General features: G+C 44.1%; 1 protein-coding gene across 3 annotated transcripts; it reads left to right on the top strand.

The window, feature by feature from the left end:
- The first annotated feature begins 917 nt into the window (after positions 1–917).
- On the top strand, positions 918–22,999 carry zc3h18 (zinc finger CCCH-type containing 18). 3 transcript variants are annotated; one of them, XM_035155854.2, is made up of 20 exons: positions 918–1,104; positions 2,047–2,996; positions 3,396–3,480; positions 5,465–5,613; positions 5,793–5,888; positions 6,460–6,602; positions 7,399–7,428; positions 7,664–7,778; positions 8,277–8,551; positions 13,392–13,574; positions 13,899–14,024; positions 14,191–14,283; positions 14,439–14,837; positions 18,539–18,649; positions 18,996–19,004; positions 19,109–19,314; positions 19,505–19,719; positions 19,892–19,988; positions 21,286–21,382; positions 21,887–22,999. In XM_035155854.2, exons 2-20 carry the CDS (start codon positions 2,058–2,060, stop codon positions 22,101–22,103), a joined length of 3,585 nt encoding a protein of 1,194 aa, XP_035011745.2. In that variant the 5' UTR covers positions 918–1,104; positions 2,047–2,057; the 3' UTR covers positions 22,104–22,999. The 3 variants fall into 3 exon arrangements, with proteins under 3 accessions (XP_035011745.2, XP_035011744.2, XP_035011746.2); XM_035155853.2 differs by having other exon boundaries at positions 19,889–19,988; XM_035155855.2 differs by lacking the exon at positions 14,191–14,283 and having other exon boundaries at positions 19,889–19,988.
- Positions 23,000–25,780: the final 2,781 nt, after the last annotated feature.

Here is a 25,780-nt window from a genome sequence, read left to right as displayed (position 1 = left end):
GACGATCAGGCTTCATTGACAGCTGAGATCCTGAGGCCTCAAGAGGAAGAGGAGATGTCCAAAGAGTTTGTCTCGTCTCACCTCCACCCACACGGATGAAGATGTTGCAGATAAAATAAAGCTTTTACTGAAACCCTCGTAAACTACAGACGACAAACCAGACTGTCTCTAAAAACTCAAAATTTAAACTGTAAAATTCTGCATATAATATGTCCACTGGCCTCAGACTGACTGAGCACAATGCTTATTGTCATTTTGCTGCTGTTTTGCAGAATTTTCACTTAATGATGTTTCCTCCAACTGTACAAAGATTTAAAAAATCTAAATATGAAACATGAGAATATGACAAATGGTAAATGATAAACACTGAAGCACTGACACATCAGTGTGTGTGAACCTATGTCGGTGTTGCCACCTAGTGACTGAAACCAGGAAGCAAACCGATTCAAAATATTTCAGTAACTGAACCAATTTCTGCGTCAGGACCAGAAAATATAGTTCAAACAAATAATTGTTGGTGCTATGTGAAACTGGCTGATCCTCATATATACAGTTAATCATGGATTTAATAGCCTAATCCAAGTTGAGGTCATTAAAACTGATAGCAGTAACATATTTTATACACATTTATAATTACACTAGAGAGTTTTAAGTTTCAATTTCTACTGTTTCAACTAAATCTTGAGATGCTGGTGACATATTGCATTCCATAACCTGACCTTTGAAGTTATGACATCATTTCATATAAGTTAGTGTGGAAAAAGTATTTTATGACCATTAAGATATACTTTTCTATTAAAAATATAATATAATATAAACCAGTTCATGCAATATAGTATTATAATTTAACATATTTTAATATGATATAATATTACATAGTATTTCTTTTTCTTCACCTCATCGCGCCTCCCCTCAGCTCGTCGCCTGTTGATGACGCATGTGTAATGGCCGCTGTCGCTGTGCGGTGCGGGCAGTTTTAATTCCTCTGCCTCAGCAGCCGAACTAACGCATCAGTATTTATCTCAGGCCGCAGGAACGCGATCAGCCGGAGAGGGGACTTCTCACCGAGGCGCTGCCGTCTTTACACAGCTCCGGGTCGGCCAGGTGAATGAACGTGTGCGGTTGTTAGCGGTTAGCATGAGTGCGGCTGCAGCCGTTAGCTTAGCTCCGGGGAGGGCTGCATTGTTAACAGGGACCCGGGACAGTGCGCCACAGAGCCCGCTCCCCGCCGCCGGCTGTGTCCTGTACCGCAGCGGGGGGTCGGTGCTCCTCTCTGCGGGGGAGCCCCCGCTCGGCGGCGGCTGTGCGCTCGCCCGTTAGCCCGGTGTGCGGGCGCTGCGAAGTTCTGGGGCCTTGTTGCCAACTAGCGCGACTCGGCCGACAGGAGAGTTCGCGGCCGGTGCAGCTGCAGGTGAACGTGTGTGTGTGTAACGCTCAACAACTCGGCCGGGTTGTGTCGCCGCGGACACACAACTCCTCACACACGTCCGCGGTCGGTCGGGGGGTTCGCCGCTGGGGACGTTAGCTTGATGGGAGCTGTGGTTTCTCACTTAGCGGAGAAGCTAGAACAACAAATCCCGCTGTCAGTTACCAGCGCGTCGGTGATCAAAGTCGGGTTTGATTTTAAAAACAAACAAACAAGTTCCGATGCTCGTCATTTAGCTCGAAACCGCCAGGGATCGTTTCCCAAGAACTTTCAAAGTTTGCTCTCATCTATTCTGTGTATGATTCAGTCTCATCTAATGTGTGTGTAACATCAGGTTGTCTGTGTAAATAATCCTGATTCATAAACAATGACTTTAAAGTCGAACTGAAGTATTAACCTGTCAGTTAATCCTCTAGACTCCATCAGTGTGAGCTGTAGGTTGTATTTGCAGTAGTAACTTTGGCTTCTAATTAAATAAAATGTTATTGGTCAGTAATCGTACTGTTAAATCTTATGAATACTGGTAAATTTATTTGTTAAAGTATAAAGCGACAGTCAGAGATCCAGTCAACAAGTAACTTCTTGACTGTTTCTAACAAAGTGTTTTTTTCTCCTTCTAGAATATTCTCTAATGGATTCTCCTGAAAGCCCTAACCAGTCCCCCCAGTCTCCCGAGGAGGAGAAGGGCTTTTCCGACTCTGAGCTGCTGGATTCTTCCGATGAAGAGGAGGACAGGGTCATCTCAGGCAGCGAGATCCTCAATGAAGAGGACAATGGAGAGCTGCTTGACGAGGACGAAGAGCCAGTGGAAAGCCGGCGAAGAGGTTTGGAGGTGGAGGAGTTGGACGAAGAGGACGAGGTGGTGCCTTACTTCGTCTCCGACCCAGAGGATGAGGAGCCTGGCGGGATGGGACAGGAGGATGAGACCATTGTTCTGATGGAGGGGGAAGAAGATGGTCCACAGGGGCACCAGTTAGATGGAGAAGAGGAGAAGGAGGAAGATGAGGAAGAGGACAGGGTCATTGACACGCCACAGTCCCCCGACTCCGAGCCGGAACAGGTGAAGAGCTTCACTGATGAAGACAATGGAGAAGATGGGGAGGAAGGATACAGTCACTATAAAAAGGATATCTCGGCAGAGCCTAAGACACCTGAGGTAGATGAGGAGGAGGAGGAGGAGGAAAAAATCGAGGAAGAGGAGGACAAAAGGATGAAAGCTGAAAAAGAGGAGAGTAGAAGACCTGTCACCGTGAAGGAGACGAACGTCGACTCACCTTCTGTTTCCCGGGAGCTAGACGAGCATGAACTGGATTACGACGAGGAGGTCCCAGAGGAGCCCAACATCCCTGCACACGAGGAGGAGGAAGACGAGGAGGATGCAGAGGAGGAGCAGAGTGAGGACAAGATCATTAAGAAAAGGGAGAAGAAGCGTATTCTCCCCCCGTCTCCTAAGAACAGTGACTCCAGGAGATCAGACGACTTCCGGGGGCCTGACAGGATGTCCAGAGACTCCTTCAGAGACAAGAAGAAGGACGAGGATGACGGAGAGATTGATGAAGGAGAGATTGATGTAAGTGTCATAGTTTGGCTTTTAGTTATATGTTGATCAGTGTGAGGTGATTGGAAAAATGCCTCCATTGTCATATTCAGAACATTTTCTCATTAATACAAAACTCTGGAGATAGGAGCTGTTGAACATGTATACTGCAAGTCATTCCAAACAGTGTGTGTCAAACTAAAGCTCATTATAGAAGCTACATCATGTGACTAAGTGTTTCTTTAACCTGGACAATGCGTACGCCTTATTCTTCTAATATTTGCTCCTCGTTCGGCCTTTGGCCCTTTGCTTCATTTCCCCCCATTTTCGTTCCTTTCACCTTAAATTCGGTCCCATCAATAAAGGTCATAGTGTCGTGAAAATACCTTTTTTAAAAGTCAGATTTGATAAACTCTCTTGTGTGTTTGGCAGGACGATGACCTGGAGGAGGGGGAGGTCAAAGATCCCTCAGACAGGAAGATCAGGCCACGTCCCATCTGCAGGTTCTTCATCAAAGGTAGGTGATGGAGAACAGATGGTAAACCAGCGCTCGGGCTGTGAAGAAGCTCTGGATGTAAAAATGTGATCTGATCAACTGAACCAGAAGTTCAAACAAACATAATGTACTTGAGATAATTACACACTATAGAATGTCTCATGTATTTATTGAACACGGTCATTAGAAAGAACAGTGAACCTTGGATGTAACCTCAGAGAATCTGTACGTCCGACCTGCACAACGTTCAGGAGGACGTTCTGCTCATTCTGTCTAGTTCAGCACATTCTCAGCAGGTCTGGTCTGTTGATCCTCAGCGTCTCTGCTGGGTTAACGTCTGGTCTCCGACTGGCCTCCTCCAACAGGTGGATTGTCTTTGTTCCGAGTCCTTTTTTTGTAGATGTGCTTTGATATTCCGGGTCTTTGTCGCTCTGCACCACCCGGCTTTCACTGAGTTTCTGCTCTCAGCCACTTTGACATTATCCTCGATGCTGTCGAGCTGTGTGGAACTTTCTATGATTTGAGGGAACTTGTTGTTGTGCAGTGTGATGTAAACAGCAGCTTCCTTCCTGGTGTCCATTCTTTATGCAGGTTAGAACATGTGAGGAATGTCAGTTTGTTTAAGCTCTTGTCATGGCAGCTGCTCTCCAGCAGGGGGAGTCAAAGTACTTGATATAGATCTGTGTATTTTCCCTCCTCTCAGTAAAACATGAACTTAATAAGAAACTATAAAGTCTCATTAATGCAGGTGTCAGGGACAAATATAAAGTTTCATTGGTCTATTTATTTCCAATCTTAAGGTGAGAAATTGATGGTGAAACACGATGAACATTAATTTCTAGTGGTGCACCGATGTATCGGGCGAATATCGGTAGCGGCCGATATTCGCCTCGTTTACTGCCATCGGCGTATCGGTAATAAACTTGACTTTCACCGATAACATTGGCCGATGTTCATTGGTATGTTTTCTGCAGCCTGCCAATCTGGCATCCAGATTATGGTACACTGACGCTGGGTTTACACCGGGCGCTGAAGAGCCGCGCCGCGCCAAGGAAAGCCAGGCGCCTCCCATCCACCCCCCTGTTAAACCTTTGTGCGGTTCACATGGGCTGCGATGCGCCGCGCCAGCGCCCTTCACCGATGGTTTCGGCGTGCGAGCGAGCGTATCGCGCCAGGAAACAGACTGAAAAACGATTTTAAACGATATAAATGACATATTTTATATGATATAAATGATCAAATACGCATCCAATACTTTGTATTCCCCTTCTGTTGTCCTGGAGTTTTAATTTTCCCAATGACATAATTAAATGTCCCCCTCTGCCCATCCACTACAGCCACATAAGCAGTCATATAGATAAAAAGAGAGAGGGGGGGCTAAAGGCTTGCTTGGAGAATACGTCATTTACCCCCGACACCCGACATTGAACGGGTTACATACAACAACAAGCGGAGAATCGCGGGCTGACCGGGCGTAGAGAGAATGCGGGTCCGGTGTGCACATGCGCAACCGGTCCTACATACAAACAGCAGAGACAATGTCGGCAGCGTCGGCTGTGTGGGATTTCTTCACTGTCTCAGAGAAAGACATGTTCAGCCGACATTTCAAGAGGGGGTAATACCACCAAGGATTTCAACATGGCATCTAAAGTTACACTTGTCACCTTTTCTGTTTTTCATATTATTCAAGTAATAAATAAATATCGGCTATCGGCTAGATTGTTGTTTTAAATATCGGTATCGGCCAAGAATTTCCATATCGGTGCATCCCTATTAATTTCTATTTTTCACACGTAGAAATGTGGAACGTGTTTGCATCTTTAAAGTTTCACCTGATTTACAACTGGATTTGTACCAGGACTACAAATCACCAATGCAAGAATTCATGTTGATGTCATTTAGCTTATCTCCTGTTGACACTTCTCTCTCAAAAGATCATATTATTTAATCAATAATAAAAACATATTCTGTGTCTAATTCTTTATTTTTTCTTATTCTTTTCCAGGAAATTGTACCTGGGGCATGAACTGTCGGTTCATTCACCCCGGAGTCAATGACAAAGGTAACTATTCCCTCATCAGTAAACCAGACGTCTTCTCACCTAATGGAGCGCCCCCTGGTGGACCGCACCCTCTCATACCCAATAACCCCTGGGTACGTCTCTCTTCCACAGATCGTATGTTTGCTTTGTGCTCTAACGTTGATACAATACATAAATACTGAAGCCACTGAAGATATGAAAACATGATTATATTGTGAATGATCTCCGCCTCCTGCACCTCCACAAACTGTGTCACAGAACATCTGTTGATTTAGTTTGTTACTGTTTTTAGGCCGGACCAGCAGTGGAGGAGCTCCCTCCACCTCCTCCCCCAGTGGAGCCCCCTGTGGAGAGTGCATGGGAGAGGGGTCTGAGGCACGCCAAAGAGGTAAACGCTCCCACCGTCTCTCGCAGAGACATTTCGTTCCACTGGGCTGTCGTGATGCTGAGCCTCAGTAGAAACTGAATGCAGCTGCACTACATTTTGTTTAGAGAGGCTTCAGTCTTGGAAGAGCTTGAAAATTGGCAGGTTTTGCAGTTTTATTGAGCTATATTTAGTTTTACAGTTGTTGAAACATTGACAGTAAAATACACTGTTGCTTGTTTGTTAGGAATAAACTGTCCTGCTTGTTGTGTCTTTCTTACTCCTCTGAAAACGGACCCTCTGCGGTCGGCCCCTAACTGGCTGTGGGAGATTATTGTTTGCATGAACCTGTTCAAATCATCTGAAATAAATAATAATAGGAAGATTCATTCTTTTTGCACGAGACATTTAAGGCGTCTGTTTCCTGCCGTGTCATATTTTATGGTTTTATGACATCAATAGGTTTCGCTACGTGCCATGAAAACACACTTACTTCTGTGTAGTAAATCTCTGTCTTTACCAGAGCTGCCAGTGACACTTTACCGTCAGTGGACTGTTTAACAGACCCCCTTGTATCTGGTTGTGTTTCCCACAGGTGCTGAAGAAGGCCACCATCCGTAAAGAGCAGGAGCCGGACTTTGAGGAGAAGCGTTTCAACGTGACCATCGGGGAGGACGAGAGAGAATTTGACAAGGAGAACGAATTCTTCAGAGAACGCAGTTACCGCATCATCAGAGAGTAGGAGCTGAATCATAGAATCTCTCTGTAATCTTGAGGTTGAATATTCTGCTGGTTGAAGCAAATAGCTGTAGATCATCCAGTGAAACCCTGCTGCAACTCGGCCTCCTGCTGTCCCCACTGCTTGGACATTCCCCATTTCTCTTTTGTTGTCCCTCTCTCACACATTCCTCTTTCAGAAGTTTCCCTAAATTCACTTGACAAAAGCATTACACCACGAACTTGACCTATAGCAATATAATGTTGTTGGCACCACCCAGCCTGAAGCACTTACGTTTTTCCCCTGTTCCTAAAAGTAAGACACTCATTTATTATTTGATAAATGAATAATGGAACTAGAAAGAAACCGAGCTTTTGGGATTTGAACTTAGTCTACCTCCACACTTATACTTTTTCAAACTTAAAGCGTTATAAAATGAAACCTATCTCCACTCAGAGGAGCGTTTCAGCTCCGTCCGGGCGTCCATACTAATCTCTTTACATGTGACACTGGTCGCGTGGTGCAAACAGGAAGCAGGTTGTCTTCACGGCAGTTGGTCAGATTGATTTCAAACCAAAACGGCGTCAGCAGCATTTTCCAAAGGTCATTTTTAGGGGCTGCACCTCTGTGTGTATGCCAGGCGTAACCATAGTAACCACGATGAAACAACGTGGACGTAGCCTGATGTGGCCGAGGTCTCACTGCTCCTCCACCTGATCTACAGCTTCAGTCTGAAGAATGGCTGCATAGAAAATAATCCAAATGCGTTTATGATTGAGTTGTTTTCACTGATACTCATCTGTTTTTCTTTCTCAGTGAAATGGAGTTCAGAGATCCGATATATGGGTAAGTGTTGACTAACATGGACAATCCTAATGAAACTAAAACATTTTAGAAGCTAAATCTTTACCAGAAAATGTTTTGATGCCACGTGGAACCAAATCTGTACAACATTCTGTAAAAGGTCATTTAGAAACTAACCATTAAAACCAGTTCTCTTGTCCTATGCTTGTGTATAATCACTCTATAAGGAGCCCTTGTGAGCTGTTGCATAATCTCTCAAACGTGTTTCCCTCCGCAGTGACCAATATAACGATCCGTACTACGACTACGAGATGGAGGCGCTGTGGCGAGGGGGCCAGTATGAGAACTTCAGAGTGCAGTACACAGAGGCTCCACTTCCTTACCACTACAACGTGAGTATCCTCCCTATTCTGCTCAGAAGCTTTCTGTGTCTTTTACATGTTCACATACCGAGTGTTTCAACAGCCACAAATACAGTTTAAAGTCCTCCAGCAGCGACTGCAGGCTCTGGTCTGACCCCCCCGCTCTCTATCCTCCTTTCATGCTTTTACTCTCTACTGTCAAATAAAGGCATTTTGCTCAAAATGTTTTTTTAAAAAAAATGCCAGAAACTTTCACTTATTTAAACAGACGCAAGGACGACCTGATTAGATTTGTTTTTTATCATAACTCAAGAATTTAGACACTAATTATGACTAGTTAACACTACAGGCTAACGGTCAACAACAGTTTCCTGATTTGTTGGCAGAGGTGAACTGTCACAGGTGGTAATCCTAGTGATTCATAGTCATTCAGTATATAACGATTAATGGGGCTGAGTGCCACACACATACAATTCATAGTAAAATAGCAAATCTCTTGCTAATAACTGTGAATATCCATCTCGCCAGGAGCGTGAGCGCGAACGCGACCCTCAGGACCGGCACCGGGACCGAGAGAGGGAGAGAGATCACCGCGAGCGGGAGCGCCGGCAGCGAGAGAGGGAGCGGGAAAGGGAGCGCGAGCGCGAGAAGGAGCGAATGCGGCGGAAAGAAGAGTGGGAGAGGGACCGGATGAAGCGCGACGAGAAGGAGAGGCCGAGGATGCGACCCCCTCGAGACGCCAGGGAGAAGAAAGAGGGAGACGACAAGCTGAAACCTCGCTCTCCCCTCGACCTGCCGCCCAAGTACGTTTGAACTGATTGTTTTTATTTTGCAGAAAAGTTATTTGACGTGTCCACACACGGAAAAACCCTCTTAATCATTAGTGGTTTTGTTTGACACAGTTGTCTTTGTAATTACTGGGTGTGGTTGACAGATAACTTTGCTTTTATTTTTTGCTTCATACATTTTACCTTTTTGTTTACGCAGCAGTAAATCATCGCGTCCCATCAGTTAAAGATATTGATGCGTGTTTCCGGGTTAAATAATCATTTTAACAGTGGAAAATTTAAGTATGTTCTCTTATTGAGCCGTGAAAGGAAGGTTGCACAATGCAGAAGTTTTACGCGTGTGTGTCAGTCCCACATTAAGGACATATATTGCATGTTGTTGTGGGAACTCTGTCACAGCCTTTGTTGACTAATTAAAGAGGGTTAGTCATTTGGGTTTCAGTGAGTAGTGAAAACATCAGCGGTACAGTTTCCTGTTTGGGTTAGGTTGTTGAAGTAATCTAGTTTGTGAATGGGAAGAATTGTGAAACAAAATCTTATTCAGATAAATATATTTTCCATATCCTGGTGGAGAGTTTCAGTCAAATTAAGTGTTTGTGCTGCTGAACACACAACGTTTCATCATAATGAATGAATGCTGAACCCTCCGGTCTGCATGTTGCATGGTGTTGTAGTCACTCATTCTACGTCAACACTGTTTAACCCATTAAGACCCGAGGCACCAAATAGAAGCACACTCTTAAAACCTGAGGCTCTTCTGAACAGCCGACAGAACTTCCAGCATTTACAAAACTTTAATTTCTCAGCATCTGAAGGAGAAAAGACAAATATTTGTCATTGCTGTTGATAATTGATCCCCCTTCTTGGTCGTCCTCCAACATGTTTCTTATTAACTGAGCCTTGGTCAGCAGGTATTTTAAATGTCAATGAAACTCAGTTGTGACCTGCTTCAATATCGCCGCCCTTCCTTAGATCGTTTTGCAGGATATGAGCCATTTCCCATGGAACAGTTTGCCTTTTCCCGAGAGTATTTCAGCAAATGACGACGTATTGCATCAGTCTTGAAAACGATGACATATGAAACACGCACGTGTGCAAATGTTGCACCCGGTCTTCAAGGTTTATGCACGCGTATGATTCATCAGGTCTCAATGGATGGATTTTCAAGGCTGAATATTCATAAACATAAAGGTCATCTGATCAAACCCGATAGTTTTGTGTTATTCTGTCAAGTTTAAGAACACAAAAACAGTCCAGACACATTTGCAGTCATTTGTTGTTGATTGACTCCAAATTGTGAAACCAGGCCAATAAGATTCAGAATTTGCTGAACTTGCTGTGACGCTCAGGTGTTTGTGTTTTGGTGCGGAGCTTCCTATGTCACTGTGTTAGCACGTGAAACTGAGCGGATCGTGTTGGAGATGGAGCGAATACATGTTCTAAAAAACCTTCACTGAAAAGATGGTGGATAGGATTAGAAGTCAGAGGGTGTTGCTATAAGCTTAGATTTCTAGGGGGGTGCACGTCAGCCTGCAGATCAGTGCATGTTACTACACCTACCTATGGCGGGAATATCAATTGGTCTTGGATGTAAGTGTTTTTATTGTTATGATTTTTCACTACTCACCTTTTACACAATTTCTGTTCAATTCAGTCACAGGAAACTAATCAGCTTTGACTAATCGTTCATTTTGGATAACTGGCAAATCAAAGAATTTCACATCTCATACAATAACATTAACATTAACGCCTTAACACACAGAATCTTTGACAGCTTACAAATGTTACCGTACAGTTCATATATCCTCTCATAATTCAGAAGTTCTTTTTTACAGGTTAAACGTGGAACAACAAAGTTCCCCAAAATGCTAATTAAGCACCAACATGAACTTGTTTGCTTTCTTCGGATGCATTTAGATTTACTCCTTTATTGTCACAAAATTTACGACAATTAATAAGTAGTGATCCCAGGCATTGCTAAAAAGAAAACGCGCCTCTGGTGTTTGTAGCAGTGCAACAATAACACATCCTCTGGTTGCATCACATTCATTCAACTCGTCAGTCATCCGGCTTCGTCTATGGAAAAGCAGTCGTCTGTATTTGGAAAACTTCCGCATTGTTGTTGACGAACCTTCTTGCCTCTCGCCACTTTATGACTGATAACCCAACTAGTGGGGGCACATATTTCCATTGTTTTGTTTTGCTCATGCTCTTTGAAATTGCGGAACCTCTGCAGTGTCGTCAGCCCTGGAGGCAACAACGTGGCCGTTGAGGCTCCTGACACCTTATTGGAGTCGACACCCATGTTTTGCTTTTGTGCTCAGCGATCAGTGACGTAGAAACATGTCGGCAATATTTCCAGCTAGAGGCGATGTGGAAATCCTCTCGATTTGAGGAAGTGATTCACTTGCCTTAGACGCAACAACTGGAAAACACATCCCAGGTCAGAAATTCCCAGTGAGAGCTCTTTAGTGTTCCCCAGTAGAAAAACATAAATAAAAAGGTAAACATTTAAAACTGTAACTATATTTCTATAGAGGGAGTGATGCGCAATTAGTTTAATTGCAGTCGTGATGTTAGCCTGTGTAATTATATAACCACAAAGATGTGTGATTTATATAAGTAAACAATGTGGGTGGTGTCCAGCTTTGTTTGTCACGTACTATTACACACACGTCTCAGCTCCACAGTTTTTACTGTCATGAACAAATATAAACATCTGTCACTCTTCAACTATAGACAGACGTGAAATCCCGCCCCTGCCTACAAACATAAACATACTACCTGTAACCCACAATAATACAAAATAGAAAGTGTAATTGACAGATTTTTGACTTTTTTAGTTTATACTATATATTCTATAACCCATTTTCCACTGGTGAAAACCCCCATTATCATCTGTCTTTTGTCTGCACTGTGAATAGATGAAATCACTCCCGGGTCAAATGACAGTAGACACCCAGGTGATCACAATCATTTCTTCTTCTTTTGCACATTTCTGTTTGGTGTTATAACGTCAGGGAACTCCCGGGCTCTGGCACGAAAATAGCCTTTGCGTGTTTGTGTGTTTATTCTTTTTTAAATATCTTTTAGATTAGCATGTGATTTGCAAAATACAACACTGGCACGACAGCACGGTGAGAGAGCTCCTGGTCTTTCAGCAGGTTTGTAACTTGTGTATAGCTGGTATGAGATATATTTATAGTATAGAATTTTAACTTAAATTTAAAAGATTTTTTATTTATTCACTTTCTTATGTGCAGTAATAAAGATTTACAGCATTACTGCGACTGCAGAAGTGACATCACTTCTGTATTGTCATTCCTAATTCCTCTTTGCCCCTAAATGAATGTAAACTCGTCTTCCTCTCCATCAAGTGATGAAGTCATACACGCTCGCTCTGTCCCTCTGAATTTATCTTTTGTTTTCATGCACGATTTATTTCCACTTCCTTCAATTCTTTTCTTTCTTTGTCTTCTGTCAATTATTCATAATCACTTTGGCAAAAACTCTTAATATTCAGTTAATTTTGTGTTTTACTGTTGAATGCAGAGGCGGCTGCTCTACTTAGTCTGAACCTGCTTCAGCCTGTACTTTTTAAACACCTGCACTAAACTCACTAATAAACAGTGATGTGAGGTTTGAGCCGAGTTCAGCTTCACTGTGTTTAGTCTGCGGACACCGGACAAGTTCCTCAGACTAATTCATTAAACACACAAAGTTCAGAGAACGTCAGGTCACCTTCTCCATGGGCTTTATAAGTCTATTTATAGATTATACGCCACTTCCTTTTTTTTTGTGTTATTTCTTCCTCAAAGGAAACGTCATGTTGATAAGAGTATATATTACAGAGCTAAAAATAGCACCTGTGTTGTGATTCTATTTTTAGCTCGGTGTTTGACACGGTCACTTGTTTGCTCTTGCATCACAGCAGCGGAATTTCTTATTCACTGACGTGTACCTTTCACACACACCTGCATTGCGTGTGTGCGTGTGTGTGTACACAATAGGCTGCCCATTCATTTGTTTTGCTCGTGCACGATGTGTAATTCCAGGTTTGTGTCCCAGTTTAAACCGTTTGTGCAGCACATTGTCTAAAAGCAGTCTGTGCTGTAATACTAAACCACAGCATGCTCATCATGCCACCTGAGAGCGCTGGACCTTCGCCGAGCAGTGACGGATACACAGATATGGATATTCCCTCAAAGATTCTGCAACACAGTGGGAATATCCACTCATCTCGTTAATTTCCTCAAACAAATATTTAGAGAGCCCCTTGAAGATCTCAGCGTCGTCTTCACAAAAAGTAAACATCAGTCCATCTGGTGGGAAATCCCAATGCATGTTGATGGTAAATGTCGTGGCTGTGATCCAGTTGTTATCCAATCCATCTCTAATCAGTTCCCACTTACAGCAGGTCTGTGATGTATAGCCACGCTGCCATAGGAGCAAATTCATCAGTTTATAATTTGATAATATATTGAGCAAAATACCCAAAAATATACAAACAAATGTATGAATTTAACCAGCAAGTCCTCCCCGGTTGGTCCTCAGCCTGTCGCAGTAGTTTTATTAAAAAGACCAGGATGTGTGAAGGAACATCTTTGCAGTAGAAATCTTGCCGACTTGTTCTTGCATTGGCTTCTATCAGGGGTTTTTAATGAGTTGGTGGAAAGGGTTTGATTGATGAAAGAGGAACAAGAGAAACAAAAGAAAAACAGGCCTAGCGGCAGGTGATGTGCACGTGATGCGCACGTGAATGCTCGGGAATATCCAGTTTACCCATGTGAATTAGATGTTCGTGGGTTTTTTCTGCCACGTGTGTCTAAACGGCCGACCTTTTCAATCTTCTCAGCAGGCCGATGGAGCCGCCCTCAAAGAAGGAGATCGTTCCATTAATGCGGCGACCAGATGAGTGGAAGGACCCGTGGCGTCGGTCCAAATCCCCCAGGAGACGCGCCGGGTTGGGCTCTCCCCCACGAGGCCGCCGGCGACACCGACCCTCAGGCTCCTCCGTCTCTCTGTCCAACTCCTCCAGGTAGGAACGCCTCCTCATTCACGTCGTGGTTATTCTGCGTCACTGTGATGGTAAATTAACGTATTTTGTGAATTAATTATCTTGCTGTGGGAAATGATCAGATAATGATAAAAGTTCCTGTTAATCGGAGGATTCACCTGCTACTGAAGCCTCCTGAACTGGAGTTTGTATCATGTATATGTGCTTAGAGTTGAGATCATGAATCTCCTGTTGTCAGTCGGGTTTTCTACTAGATTCATTTAGTTTTTGTTAGTTTGTTATCGATTTAGTGATTTATTAACCTGAACTAAATGTCCTCTTTCTCCCTCTGTGTGTTTTCTGCAGGTCCTCGTCTCGCTCTTCATCCTACACAGGCTCTGGGTCGTCTCGTTCCCGCAGCCGCTCCTCCTCGTTCAGCTCCTACTCCAGCCACTCCTCACAGCGCAGCTCCTTCAGTGGCAGCCGCTCCAGGTACGTAAAAGTACACGCCCACAATATACATTCAGAACATCAACGTTTTGTTTTCCCTGAATGGCGTAAAAGCAGCTTTATACAAACGTTGCATACTGTGTGATCTGGTCTGATCTTAGGATTAAACAGCATTATGCCACTATAAGGGTGATTGTTGATCTTTCAGGTCTAGATCATTCTCAACGTCTCCCTCACCGAGTCCAACAGCGCTGAGGAATGCTAAGAATAAACCAGAGCCCCCCCCTATGTTAACTAAAGGGTAAATCCTTATTACTTGCATCAATTTACATTATTTAATTCATCAGTCAATTCTCCAGCATCATAGCTCATCGTGCCTGTCGTGACATTGCATGTGCTCACTGCTCCGTCACCGTCTTCACGCTTAAACAAACAAGTGCGTTTTCCCTCCTGAAGCATGCCCCCGAAGCCGGGCGCCATGCCCCCGCCTCGCAGGGAAAAGCCTCCCATGAAGAAGGCTCCCAGTCCTCCCCCGCCTGGTGGGATGCAGGGCCGGCCTTCCAAACCCATGCAGGAGGGAGGCAAGGCCCCACCAATCCCGGAGCCCGGAGGAGCAGGTGGCGGCGGGGCAGGCGGCAGTGGAGCAGGTCGCGGAGGAGCAGGCGGCAGTGGAGCAGGTCGTGGAGGAGCAGGCGGCGGTGGAGCAGGTCGCGGCGGGCCGGGCGGCGGTGGAGCAGGTCGTGGCGGGCCAGGCGGCGGTGGAGCAGGTCGGCCCCCACCGCTACGGGAACCCGGAAAACCCCCCAACCCCAGGGAAGGAAGGCGGAAAGAAAGGCAGCAGCGTCCTCCCCGGAGGTACGTGTCTCTCTTGGTTTTGTAGCTTTGAAACTGTAGTCTTTGATATATAAAGGAATGCGATTAATGGCAGGAATCAGGAACAGAACATGTTTTTTTCCACTTGTATGGTTCAAATCCAGTGTGACCAGTGACATCAAAGCCTGTTGGAGGCTGACATTGTCAACATTTTTACTTGCCATTAATCACACGTGGGAGCCAGAGAAAGTGATCACATCTGTTTCTTATCAAACCAAACAATGCATCCTCATAATAACAGTTTCAGTTCATGACCGCCGCAAAGACAACAAGGAATCTGTAGCACGTGTTTCATCCATAGCGGCATACATCACTGCGTTTCACGGGGGAGGCGACCATGGCTGATAGTCATCAAAGCCTTGAGGACATTTCTGGAATGTTGTCTTTAAAGATAAATCATTTGGACGAAACTGTCTTCGGGACATAAAGAGGTGAGGAAATCTGTCACTTGTGCTGCACTCACAGCAAACGGGTGCAGAGTGAAGCTTGTGCTCCTCCTACCAGGTTCCCAGCTGAACGTCTTCACCCCGTTAGTGCTGTTTATTTCTGTCCTGCTTTGTGTGGACTTTTTCTTTTTGTCCCCGGCGACACGTGCAAAGCGTCCTTTGGTCTCTTAAAAGGCGCTTTATGAATTCAAGTTATTATCATTGTTAATATCTGCAATGAATATTTTAACAGCATAAAGCAAATTCTGTTTTATTTGATGAAAAACATTGACCATAAAATACTATGATTATATTATAGCGTAATGACGCAAGTTCACGAGCAATGAACTTAATTGGAGAGAATATTCAGTCCGACATTTGAATTAGAATTAAAAATATAAAATAGGCTAATTAAAAGGTTTAGAATATATGTCCAGCTCAGTAAACAGGATGATAATGATTTAAATGAGCTTTTTGCTTTGTATTGTATTGGGTTAGTATCACAGTGTTTCACATGGGATTGTATGTGTTGAAGCTTTTTTCAATGGGTTGAAATACGTGTCTCATGAACTCTGGAGCGAATCAAACCAACACAAAGTAAAGTTAAGGACTTAGTATATAAGAGTTAAAGTCAGCAGGAGTGTGGAGGACGACACTCCGACTCTGACATGGTACAAACACAACCGCTGCTCCTGCTCCGATCCTGAAGCAGCTGTAGGATGAACACAAGCTTTGTAACTTCACTCTCTGCATCACAGGCTGTTTATTAAAAGCTCTGCACACAAACAAAAAGTGACAGTGTATTGTAGAAGAGTTTGAGGGCGAATGACAAGGAATAAATCTGAAGCATCAACACAGGGCGAGAGATCACAACATTACAGACAGGCAGGTTTAGAACGGAGAGCAGTTGGATTGAGTCGTCCATAGATCCACTGCTGGTGTCGTTTCACTCGACAGGAGTAAAGTTCTGACTTAAAAACAACAAGTGTTGAAGCAGCATTCATGAATTAATCTTTGGATGTTGCATATCACAGAAATAATAACAAACTTATACAACAATCCCACAATTAGATCTTTTGTTTTGCATACTTTGCACTTTTTGGTGTTTTGCAGACACCAAAGTGCGATTTGTGTTTCCCTCTAAATGACGTCCGAAACAAAATAAGATTAAAGTAAGTTTTTGAACTAAAGATTTTAAAATCTGAAAGACTGAAAGTGGAATGTCATCGACCTCTCGGCCCCAGATCACAGAGTTTTCATTGTGTCTTATGTCACTGGATTAAACAACCTGGTTGTCATTCCTTACAGTTTCCTCGTAGCGCCGTGTGGGCGAAGCAGTGGAACTCTGGATGTGGTGCCGTGAGTTTCTGGTGTGGGTGGGAGAATGTTGTCCTGCCGGCCTCTGCTCTGTAAACAAGCATGAAATTTGCAAGGGAATATGTCAAACAGATAAACCTTGTAAAACACCAGATAAAACACATCTCTATTTGCATATTTGGGTCTGAGAGACACTGCAGCCGTTCACTTTGGGAGAAAAGTTTAGAGATTGTGTGTGTGCGACGGAAAAGGGAAAAGAGCTGTTGTTGTGTCAAATTGTTTGTGTGTGTGTGTGTGTGTGTGACCTCAGGCAGACGGGAAGAGGACAGGGAATAACAGCATGGGGTTGTTTCATTTTGGTGTGTGGGTGTGAGTGTGGGCAGACTGGGTCGTACTGTGGAAACTATCCAGCAAAACCAGTTTGTTATGTTCAGAAAGGATTTCCCTGGGATTGACATAAGTTGTAGTAGTGATACTAGATGACAGCAGAGATAGGGCTCGGTAAATTAAACAATAACTCTAATTATTGGGTCCAGCCAGTTGGAGAGTGAAGCTGAACTGTAGATCCGTTAAAAAGACTCAGAAGTTATTAAAAACCAGAGTTTATCTCCAGTATTCAGCAGGAAGTCTGAACAGAGTTTGGTGGATTTGTTACAGCAGCAGCTTTCTGCACATGTTTATCTTATAAAACGGGACCATGTTGTATCACAATAAAATGAGACAATAACACCAAATTAATCTAATTTTCTTAAACATGTAGGTAGCGCGTCGGACAAATCAGCTTCTTTGTTTTAGATTAACTTATTGTCCAGTTTCCACTAGGGACATTTTAATCGAATGCCCATCCCTAGTTTCCACAGTCAGATAGATAAAAGATAAAATGCTAATGAGTTACTAATAATGTGACATTTATTCAGATAATCATTCTACAAACGTGACATTAGTCATAGTTTGATGTTACTTTCGGCCCGACCCTTTTTAATGGGTCAGACGCAGGAGTGGTTCAACAAAAACAGTTAATTTACTATTCTCTTCCGGTCTTATCAGCTGAAACAATACCGATGTTTTCAGATACTCAAGAAACACAAGGCATTGTAATGACGCACACTGCAACTGCACAAAGACTGGAAATGACTCTGCACGGCCAATCGGCCGAAGATCTGGCTGCTTGGACCTTCTGTCAGAGCTTTGCTGAAAAGTCGTGGCGTACTTAGGTGCAACGAAGCAAAGCCAAGATTCGTTTGTACATCTACAACTTCTGCACTCACTCCCGGGTCATGACTCTGCAGGGGACACAGTGTTTTGGTTTTTTTTGCCGCGATCGTGACGTTGCACCGAGAGAAAACAACAGAAATGCAAACATCCGTACTTGCAATGGGAAAGGAGTCGATTGCCTTTTCAGCTCTTTTACCTGCGTTTGAAAGACCTTCTTATACATTTCAATACCCACAGAAGCTCCACTGTCGGTGCCTTTTCCAGCGTTAGGGTTTGTTTGGCTCTGACTTCAGCCCTGTGGGTGGGGTAACATGTTGTTAGTCAGCATTTCCCTGATAAGGTTTATGAAGTGAGCTCACCGGCCGGCAAACTTTCAGTTCCTCTGAGATAAAGTTGCTTTCTGTCCTTTAGGCTCTGACATCATTTGTCCGGGCGAAATAACATCAGATAGAAGTTTCTTGCCAACTTGCGTCAAAGTTCCGCCACTGTTCTTCTTAACGGCCTCTGTTCGTCTTGTGGAGCTATTGGCTGATGTGAATTTAAAGGGTCAGTTGGGCCTTCGCGGAGCTCTGAGCTCCACTGAGGGACATTCACTCTTGTTTTTCCATCGTGGGTTTTTTTCTGTACAGGTGCGGTGCTGAACAAGAAGCTGGGTGTTGCACTTGTCTTAATATCGTTAAAACCTTCCTGTTGTGTTCTCAGATCTTCCTCTCTCTGTCTCCTCAGGCAAACTGTGAGTGGGAGTGTCAGTGGAAGCGGTAGCAGTTATACTGGTTCTAGCTCCCGATCCAGATCCTCCTCCAACTCGCTCTCAAAATCCGGATCCAGAAAATCCAGGTACAGTGAAGCACCGGCCTGTGGCCAGAGGCTTTATGTTTGCAGGTTGTACGTCCATATGTATGTACTTCCTATCCTTATGAACATGATATCTCAGTAACACCTCGAGGGAATTCCTTCAAATTTGGTAAAAATGTTCAGTTGCACTCACAGATTAACTGATTAGATTTTGATGGTCAAAGGTCAAGCTCACAAATCGATATCTCAAATCATGTGGACATCGGTTACATTCATTTCAAGTCACTGTTTCAGCTAAATATCCCAAAATTAAAGGTACGATTTTTCTAATCTGGTTTAATTCTGTATTCTTCTCTTCTGCTTTCATGTGCTGTGTCGAACCGTCCAGGAAATCCAGGTATGATCATTATAAGTCAGGCCGTGTGTGTTCATACCTGTGTGTACATGTTGTGTGTACATGTTGTGCGTACTGTAGGATAACCGTTTGTCACCTTACCACAGATCGCTGAGCGTGAGCAGCGTGTCGTCGGTGTCGTCGGCGTCCTCCAGCAGCAGCTCCGTGCGCAGTGCGGACTCGGATGACATGTACGCCGACCTGGCAAGTCCAGTGTCCTCTGCCAGCTCCCACTCGCCCGCACCCAACCACCCCCGCAAGGAGCGAGCACCCGTGAGGGAACGGCCTCCGCACGGAAGAGACAAGACCAGAGGTAAGTGAACAAAGAGCAGACTGACACACAACACTGTCACATTCAAGTCGTAAATAAAGGATAAACAATGTCTCCGTAGAAAATAATGAATGTGGAGAAAAAAAAGCTGCTACATCTTCCGTCTGTTGCACGTAAAAGTAGGTCGATAGTAACCCTCGGGTTTTCTCGGGTTTTCTCGTCCTCGCCACAGAGAGACCGTCAAAGAAAGACGAACCCTTCAGGGATGATCGCAGGAAGCTGGACCCGTCTGGAGCCCCCCCCAGGGGAGGAAACCCTGTGCCCAAATCAGGACCTGGTAACAGGGGGGGGCACCCAGCACACCCCCCTCCCGGCAACATGGGCCCCCCTGGAAGCTATGGAGGTTCAGGTTCCCACAAAGACATCAAACTCACTCTCCTCAACAAGGTGACTACTGCTTCCTCCATCACTGATCTGCGTCCACGTGGCCAGTTTAGCTTCATACCTCTATGAAACAATGTCTCTGAATAGAATTGGTTATTTGAGGTTTGAATTCTGTTGTGTTGGTAACATTAGTATATATTTTTTTAATGGTACATGTTGTGTTATTTTCCAGCAGCAGGGTGATAAGGGCAGCAGGAAGAGGTACCTGCCCGCAGACAAAGACCGGCCGGGATCCCCCGTCAGCAAGAGGATGGCCATGTCTCCAGACCGAGGTGAGATTCATGAGGAGCGACGTCATCACATTTCATTCACACACACGTTCACACGGACTCGAGGGAGAACTGAGTCTAGAGGTCAGAGGTCACTGGGATTTCATACGAGTCTGGAAAACAAAGGAATGTAGGCTGAAGTTCATCTGGAGGCAAACAGCCGCCAGATGGTGATTCTGGTTGTTGATGCCAACGTTTGTGGTGAAATGGCAGCTAAATCGTTTTTACTATTTAATAACTTAATTAATATGAAACCTCAGCTGGTTTCAACTGTTAAAATGTTTGATTAGTTATTATTTAACTATTAAGTCAATACTTCTTTACTCTTAATCGGCTGAACTATTCTGGGATATCAGTTTATGACAGTATTTACTTGCAGCTAAAAATAGAATTTTCATGAGTGATTAACGAAGATTGCATCAACGATGATGACACTCACTTCGTCAGCTGTTTCAAACCTTCAATCATTTCCTTCCTCTAACTATGACTGGATCTGACCTGCATCGGTCGGACTTGTTTTTCAGTTTTCTTCCGTTGATATTAAAGCTCTGGAGGAACAGTGTTAACTCTGCTGAGAAGAGAAAGTCAAGTTGTATTGATCTTTCTGTAGGTAAAAGATATTCTGTTCCTTCTGATGGTCGTCAGGGAGTTTGGAGTCTTATCAGAAACGCGTAGCAGGTTTCACGGTTTTCTTGAAGACAATCGACTCTTTTAATCTGCTCCCTACAGATTGTTCGACGTCTGTCTCTTGTCACTTTGCTCAGGCCGCAAAGTTGATTTCATGGGTTTTTCCCCACAAGTGTAATTTCTCTGGTATTTAATTTAACATCCTGCAGCTCTGGTTATTCAAGACAATTGCATCCACTAAATCCATATTTTCTCTGGTTCTGAGTCTTCTTCAATACAGCACCATGTTCATTTTGAAATGAAGGTCCCATTTAGAGTGATAGAGACCATAAAGCACCGTCTGTGTTGGGGGGGGTGGAGACCGTGTGATTGTGCAGGGGGCAGGTGAAGGTCGTCGGAGTCAAACACCTCCGACGTCTTCATGGCTCAATCACTTCTTCTGTTTCTGAGCTGGAACTACAGGGTTGTTGTGAACAGCTTAGCAGTGAATTTACTTTACAAGCCCACATCCTGAATTGCTTCACCTAAAGTGGAAGTGGAGACATTTCACCAAATCTCCATTCGACCTTTGAAAGAGACGACGCAGCAGTTTTCCTGAACCACAGTGATGTAAAACTCTCGGCCTCATTTCTAAACCACTCATCCTCTTTAACTTTCACACTTGTGTTTTCAGGTCGTGATAAAAGGATACCGGGTCGACCCCCGCTCTCCCCTCGAATGGATCGACCCAGAGGCCAAGGCCCCCGACCCTTGCCCCCCCACGGAGACAGGTTGGTGCAAACCACTGCATTTCACTGACATCTGACCTTTTGACACACGACTACAGAAGTTAAACGTGGTAAAAGTGGCGTTAAAGATGGAAGTGTGGAAAGTCTGTATCGCCTGCACTGATCTGTGTTGACTCAGCAAACACATCAGGGTTTTCAGAACATGAAGTTTGGGCAAAATGAGGAAGATGCCACAGACGTGGAAGAAACACACGCGTGTCACATGTCTGCACGTGTTGTTACATTCAGTTGCTCTGGTAAAAAATCCCCACAATGAGAAAGGTGGTTTATAACATGAAGCAGATAAAAGTCTAATCTCTTCAGAGTACCGAGAGTAAACAATGTCCGATAAACTCTGACGGGTTTCAATTTCGGGTTCTGTGAAAATCATTAAATGAAAGTGGCTGGATAAATTGTTTTCCTTTTTGTTTTGGTCACTTTCTGCTTGTTTCTGAGTTGTTTCTGTTTCTAAAGAATGTGACCTCATCTCTTTCTTGTCTCTTCCAGAAAACGTCCTCTGTCACCAGCCCCGAAGTCGTCTGGCAAAGCCCCGGCGGCGCCGTCAGGCAAACCCGCTGCTCCAGGCGCTGCTGCGGCCTCCGGCTCGGCGTCGGGCTCCAACAAACCCAGCAACACACTGTCCCGCCGCGAGGAGCTGCTGAAGCAGCTGAAGGCCGTGGAGGACGCCATCGCCCGCAAGCGAGCGAAGATCCCCGCCAAATAGAAGGACGCCCGCCCCTCGGCTGTCTGCCTGCCTGAGCTCCTGCGCTGAGGCAACAGTGAGGATCACGGGGTGGAGGTTCCCCCCCCCTCCGCTATTAGTGGATTTGTAAAAATGTTGTTTGGTTCATGCTGCCACAAAAAACATCTCCTGCTCGTCTGCCTTCAGAGGTTTGACTCGGCTTCATTCGAGAGCGCCGCTCGCTCCCACACATCGGACGTTTGCCCCCCCGTCAAAGTCTCTGAATGTCCGGCTGCAGTTTTACCTCATCGGCGAGAAACGGGAGGGAACATGTGGGTGTGTGGCGAGGGAGGGGCGTCTCCGTGATGAAGCGTGTAGACGTCACAGAAACAGAAGGTCGTGAGGTTTTCTCTGACCCTCCAGTGAAAAGGGAGCATCTTCCTGATGTGCTGTGATGAAGCAGATTTATACATATTGATTCTACTTCTCTCGTCTTTTATTGTCTCGTCCTCTCACATCTTTTCTTTCCTCCGTGGAGCCGTGTGACCGACGGCTTCACTGCGCTTCTTTGTACAAAATCTTGAGTATCTGTATTCAGCCCCCGAGCCCGAGCTGTGTCCACGGCGGGTTCTTCCTCAACCAGTGACTCATCTGCGTTCTGTGTGTTCGCTGTCACACCTTGTACAATAATAGCAAGTCATCAGATTCTTTTAAGCGTATGATTATAGACGATAGTGATGTGAAATATTGCTTCTTCTTTTTTTAATCTGCAGCATTTTGTTTTCTTCTTGGCTCTCAAGTCATAAAACCGAAGTTTTATTTGTGTCATGTTTTTAGTTGGAGGAGTGTGAGCGGTGGAACGGGGACATTTAGAGACCAAGATATGTCTTGCTTTTGTGACAACAGCCTTCGAAATAAAACTATTTTGATAAAGAGGAGCTCGGCTGACTGTATTTCTTTTCTCCGACTGAAACAGAATGCGTTTCGATAAAGTGAAATATTTGTGGGAACGTTAAGACTCTTAATTATCATCAACATAAAGAATACACGCATATATAAATGACCGGTTTTCACTCGGGGCTCAAATCTCTTGTAGAAAGTTGATCCGTGGTTTTTGAGGAGCTCGTCTGCAGCAGCCAGACGACGTGGAACAAACCCGTCGTCTCTCAGCCGCGTTGCATCAACACGGTTCGTTGTTCTGTTTCACTGTCGAGGGTTTCGTCTGTTGAAACTCGCCTCCTTTCTTCGGGTGTCCCTCTCGTGCCTCTGCCATTGTGTCTGTTCGTTGCAGCTTCAGGTCAAAAGGGAAAATAAGACGTCACCTCCACCAAGGAGGTTATGTTTTCACCCCTGTTCCCACTTGTCTGTTAGTATGCTTGTCAGCGTGATTACACAAAGAACTATTGTAAATTATTCACAAAGAGGAGGTAAGGGAATGGTCAAGTCAACTAATTTGCATGTGAGGTGTTTTACATTATACAGGAATTCCCATGAAGCCTGTGACCTTCTGAACCGGTGAATTTGTTTAGGTTTTCCACAACATGAATAAACAGCTCAGTGGAAGCTTAGAATCAAATATCACTCTGAGAGGAAAACAGGAACCACTGCAGCAACATGTCGAGTTTGTAACTTCAGTAATGTCAACATGTTGTGACGTTATAAAGAAGTGTTTGCATTTGGAAAAAGTAAGAGTAAGAAATCAAAACAGAAACCCTCCAATGAGCAAAAATGAGACGGATTCATGAAATGTTGCATCAGAATACATCAGGGGAATCACTCGGGTTCATCTTTGAAACGCAAATTTGCACCATTGACTAATTTCTGCTTCAATGAGCTTTGAGGTGATGAAGACCTGCAGCGTTCACAGGCTCCTCTTAGGTCCCGTCTCCCGACTTGTGAAGTCGTTGCTCTGACTTCGTTGTGTTCATGTGCTTCGAAGTCAGAATGTGGAAACACATGGACTCCTCTCTCCAATATGGACATAACGGAGAGCAAAGAAAAAGAATCAGAGGTGAAAGGCCGATTAATACTTGATCATAAAAACGTATGCATCGGCCAAAAAGAGGTGACGGAGCTTGTGAGAGACGGAAATAGTTTGTCATTGGAAACAAAGGCACTTTAACGTTTAAAAGCTACTATTATGATTATGTAAAATGATGTGAAATCGCTGGCTCTCATACCGGTGTACGAATCCAACGACTTCACCACCTCTGCAGGGTTTTCCTATTCTGTCAAATGTTTGAAGTGTAAAGTCAACAATCCTCATTGTTTAATAAGTGTCTCAGTCAGAATGTGCTGAAAATGAAACGTGTGTGTGTGTGTGTGTGTGTGTGTGTGTGTGTGTGTTTAAGAGGGGAATGACCTCTTATCAACCCGAACGTGATAAAGGGAAATTTAGCATTAACTTTCTGGTCAGTCCCTCAGAATGTGTTGAATGCGAAGTCTCCACAGACGTGTCCACGCAGAACAGGGACTTTTGGGTAAATGTCAGTTTTCATGCTCTAATGTTGAGGAATCACTGTCCTCAGATGGTCCATCGCTGCTGCTCCTCTCTTCAGCCTCTGTCTCCAACACTTGGTTTTTGCTCCTGTCTCTTTAAAGCCCCCATCACCATAATGCATTTACATGTTTAGAGCTTACTACAACAGTGTGAAGTCAAACTCCCGTCCATTTTCTGAAGAGAGATTTTAATTAGCAGCCGTAATAATTTAACCATCCATGGTAGACTCACCACAAAATTGTGAAACAATGTTATTTACTCCTGTAGAAGCCACAAAAAAATACTACACTTCGCACAATCCTCAGGTGCAGAAGTGATCGGTAGAAATGTTAACGATGTCATGTTGGATACGATCTGATCATTCAGCGTCACGACATTAGGTTACTGCACTTTACACTTTATGAAACACAATCTACAAACATACACAAACTACAATATATTAAAACACTGTAGCTACAAGGTTCAATTCGAGAAGAAGCAGGAAGTCGTTGGTAAGAGATCATTGCAATGGTTTATGGGATGTGTCGTTCTTGAATCTCATGGGTTCTTCGCTGGGTCAGACTCCTCCCACCAAGAGTCCAGAAACTCCTGGTAACACAACGTCAACCAGTGTGTGGTGTTTTAATCCTGTTGTCACGTGGACGACACATCAAACAATCACTGAGACCATGAAGTCATGACACAACCTCAGGATTTACACACAGATTCTTTCTCAAGCTGCGCAGCCGGGAGCACAAAGCCTTTCTAACAATGGCCGTCACCTTATCGGCTTCAGGCTGTTTCTGGGTCAGCTCCACAAACCTGAGTGCAGATCAAAGAACCTAATCAGTCCTGATATTGGATCAAATATCCTGTTTCCAAACCAACGACTTCATCTGAAATCACAAAGATCTTCAAACTTCTCTCGTTCTCCAGTTTAAACAACTTTCTGACCCAGTTTATCAGCGTGTGATGATGTAAAAACACAAGAGTGACTTTTTATTCTGTTTTACATGTGAACTCCACAGATCTGAGATCTGAGGGATTCAGTTTTGTATTTTCTTCCTCGTTTATGTTGGTAAATAAAAAATTTTATTAGTCATCTTTAATTTTTGAGTGAAATAAGTAAATCTATATCTGGTCATTTTAATGAGTATCCTGAATAAATAAAACAACATTTATCTCCAAGTTTCTGCACTTTTTACTACAATACAATAAATCTAGTTTGAATTGTTACATC

Source organism: Hippoglossus stenolepis, chromosome 5, assembly GCF_022539355.2.
Source record: "Hippoglossus stenolepis isolate QCI-W04-F060 chromosome 5, HSTE1.2, whole genome shotgun sequence".
Classification (NCBI taxonomy): domain Eukaryota; kingdom Metazoa; phylum Chordata; class Actinopteri; order Pleuronectiformes; family Pleuronectidae; genus Hippoglossus; species Hippoglossus stenolepis.
Note: the sequence above shows the minus strand (reverse complement) of the source record. Positions and strands in the feature narration are given on the sequence as shown.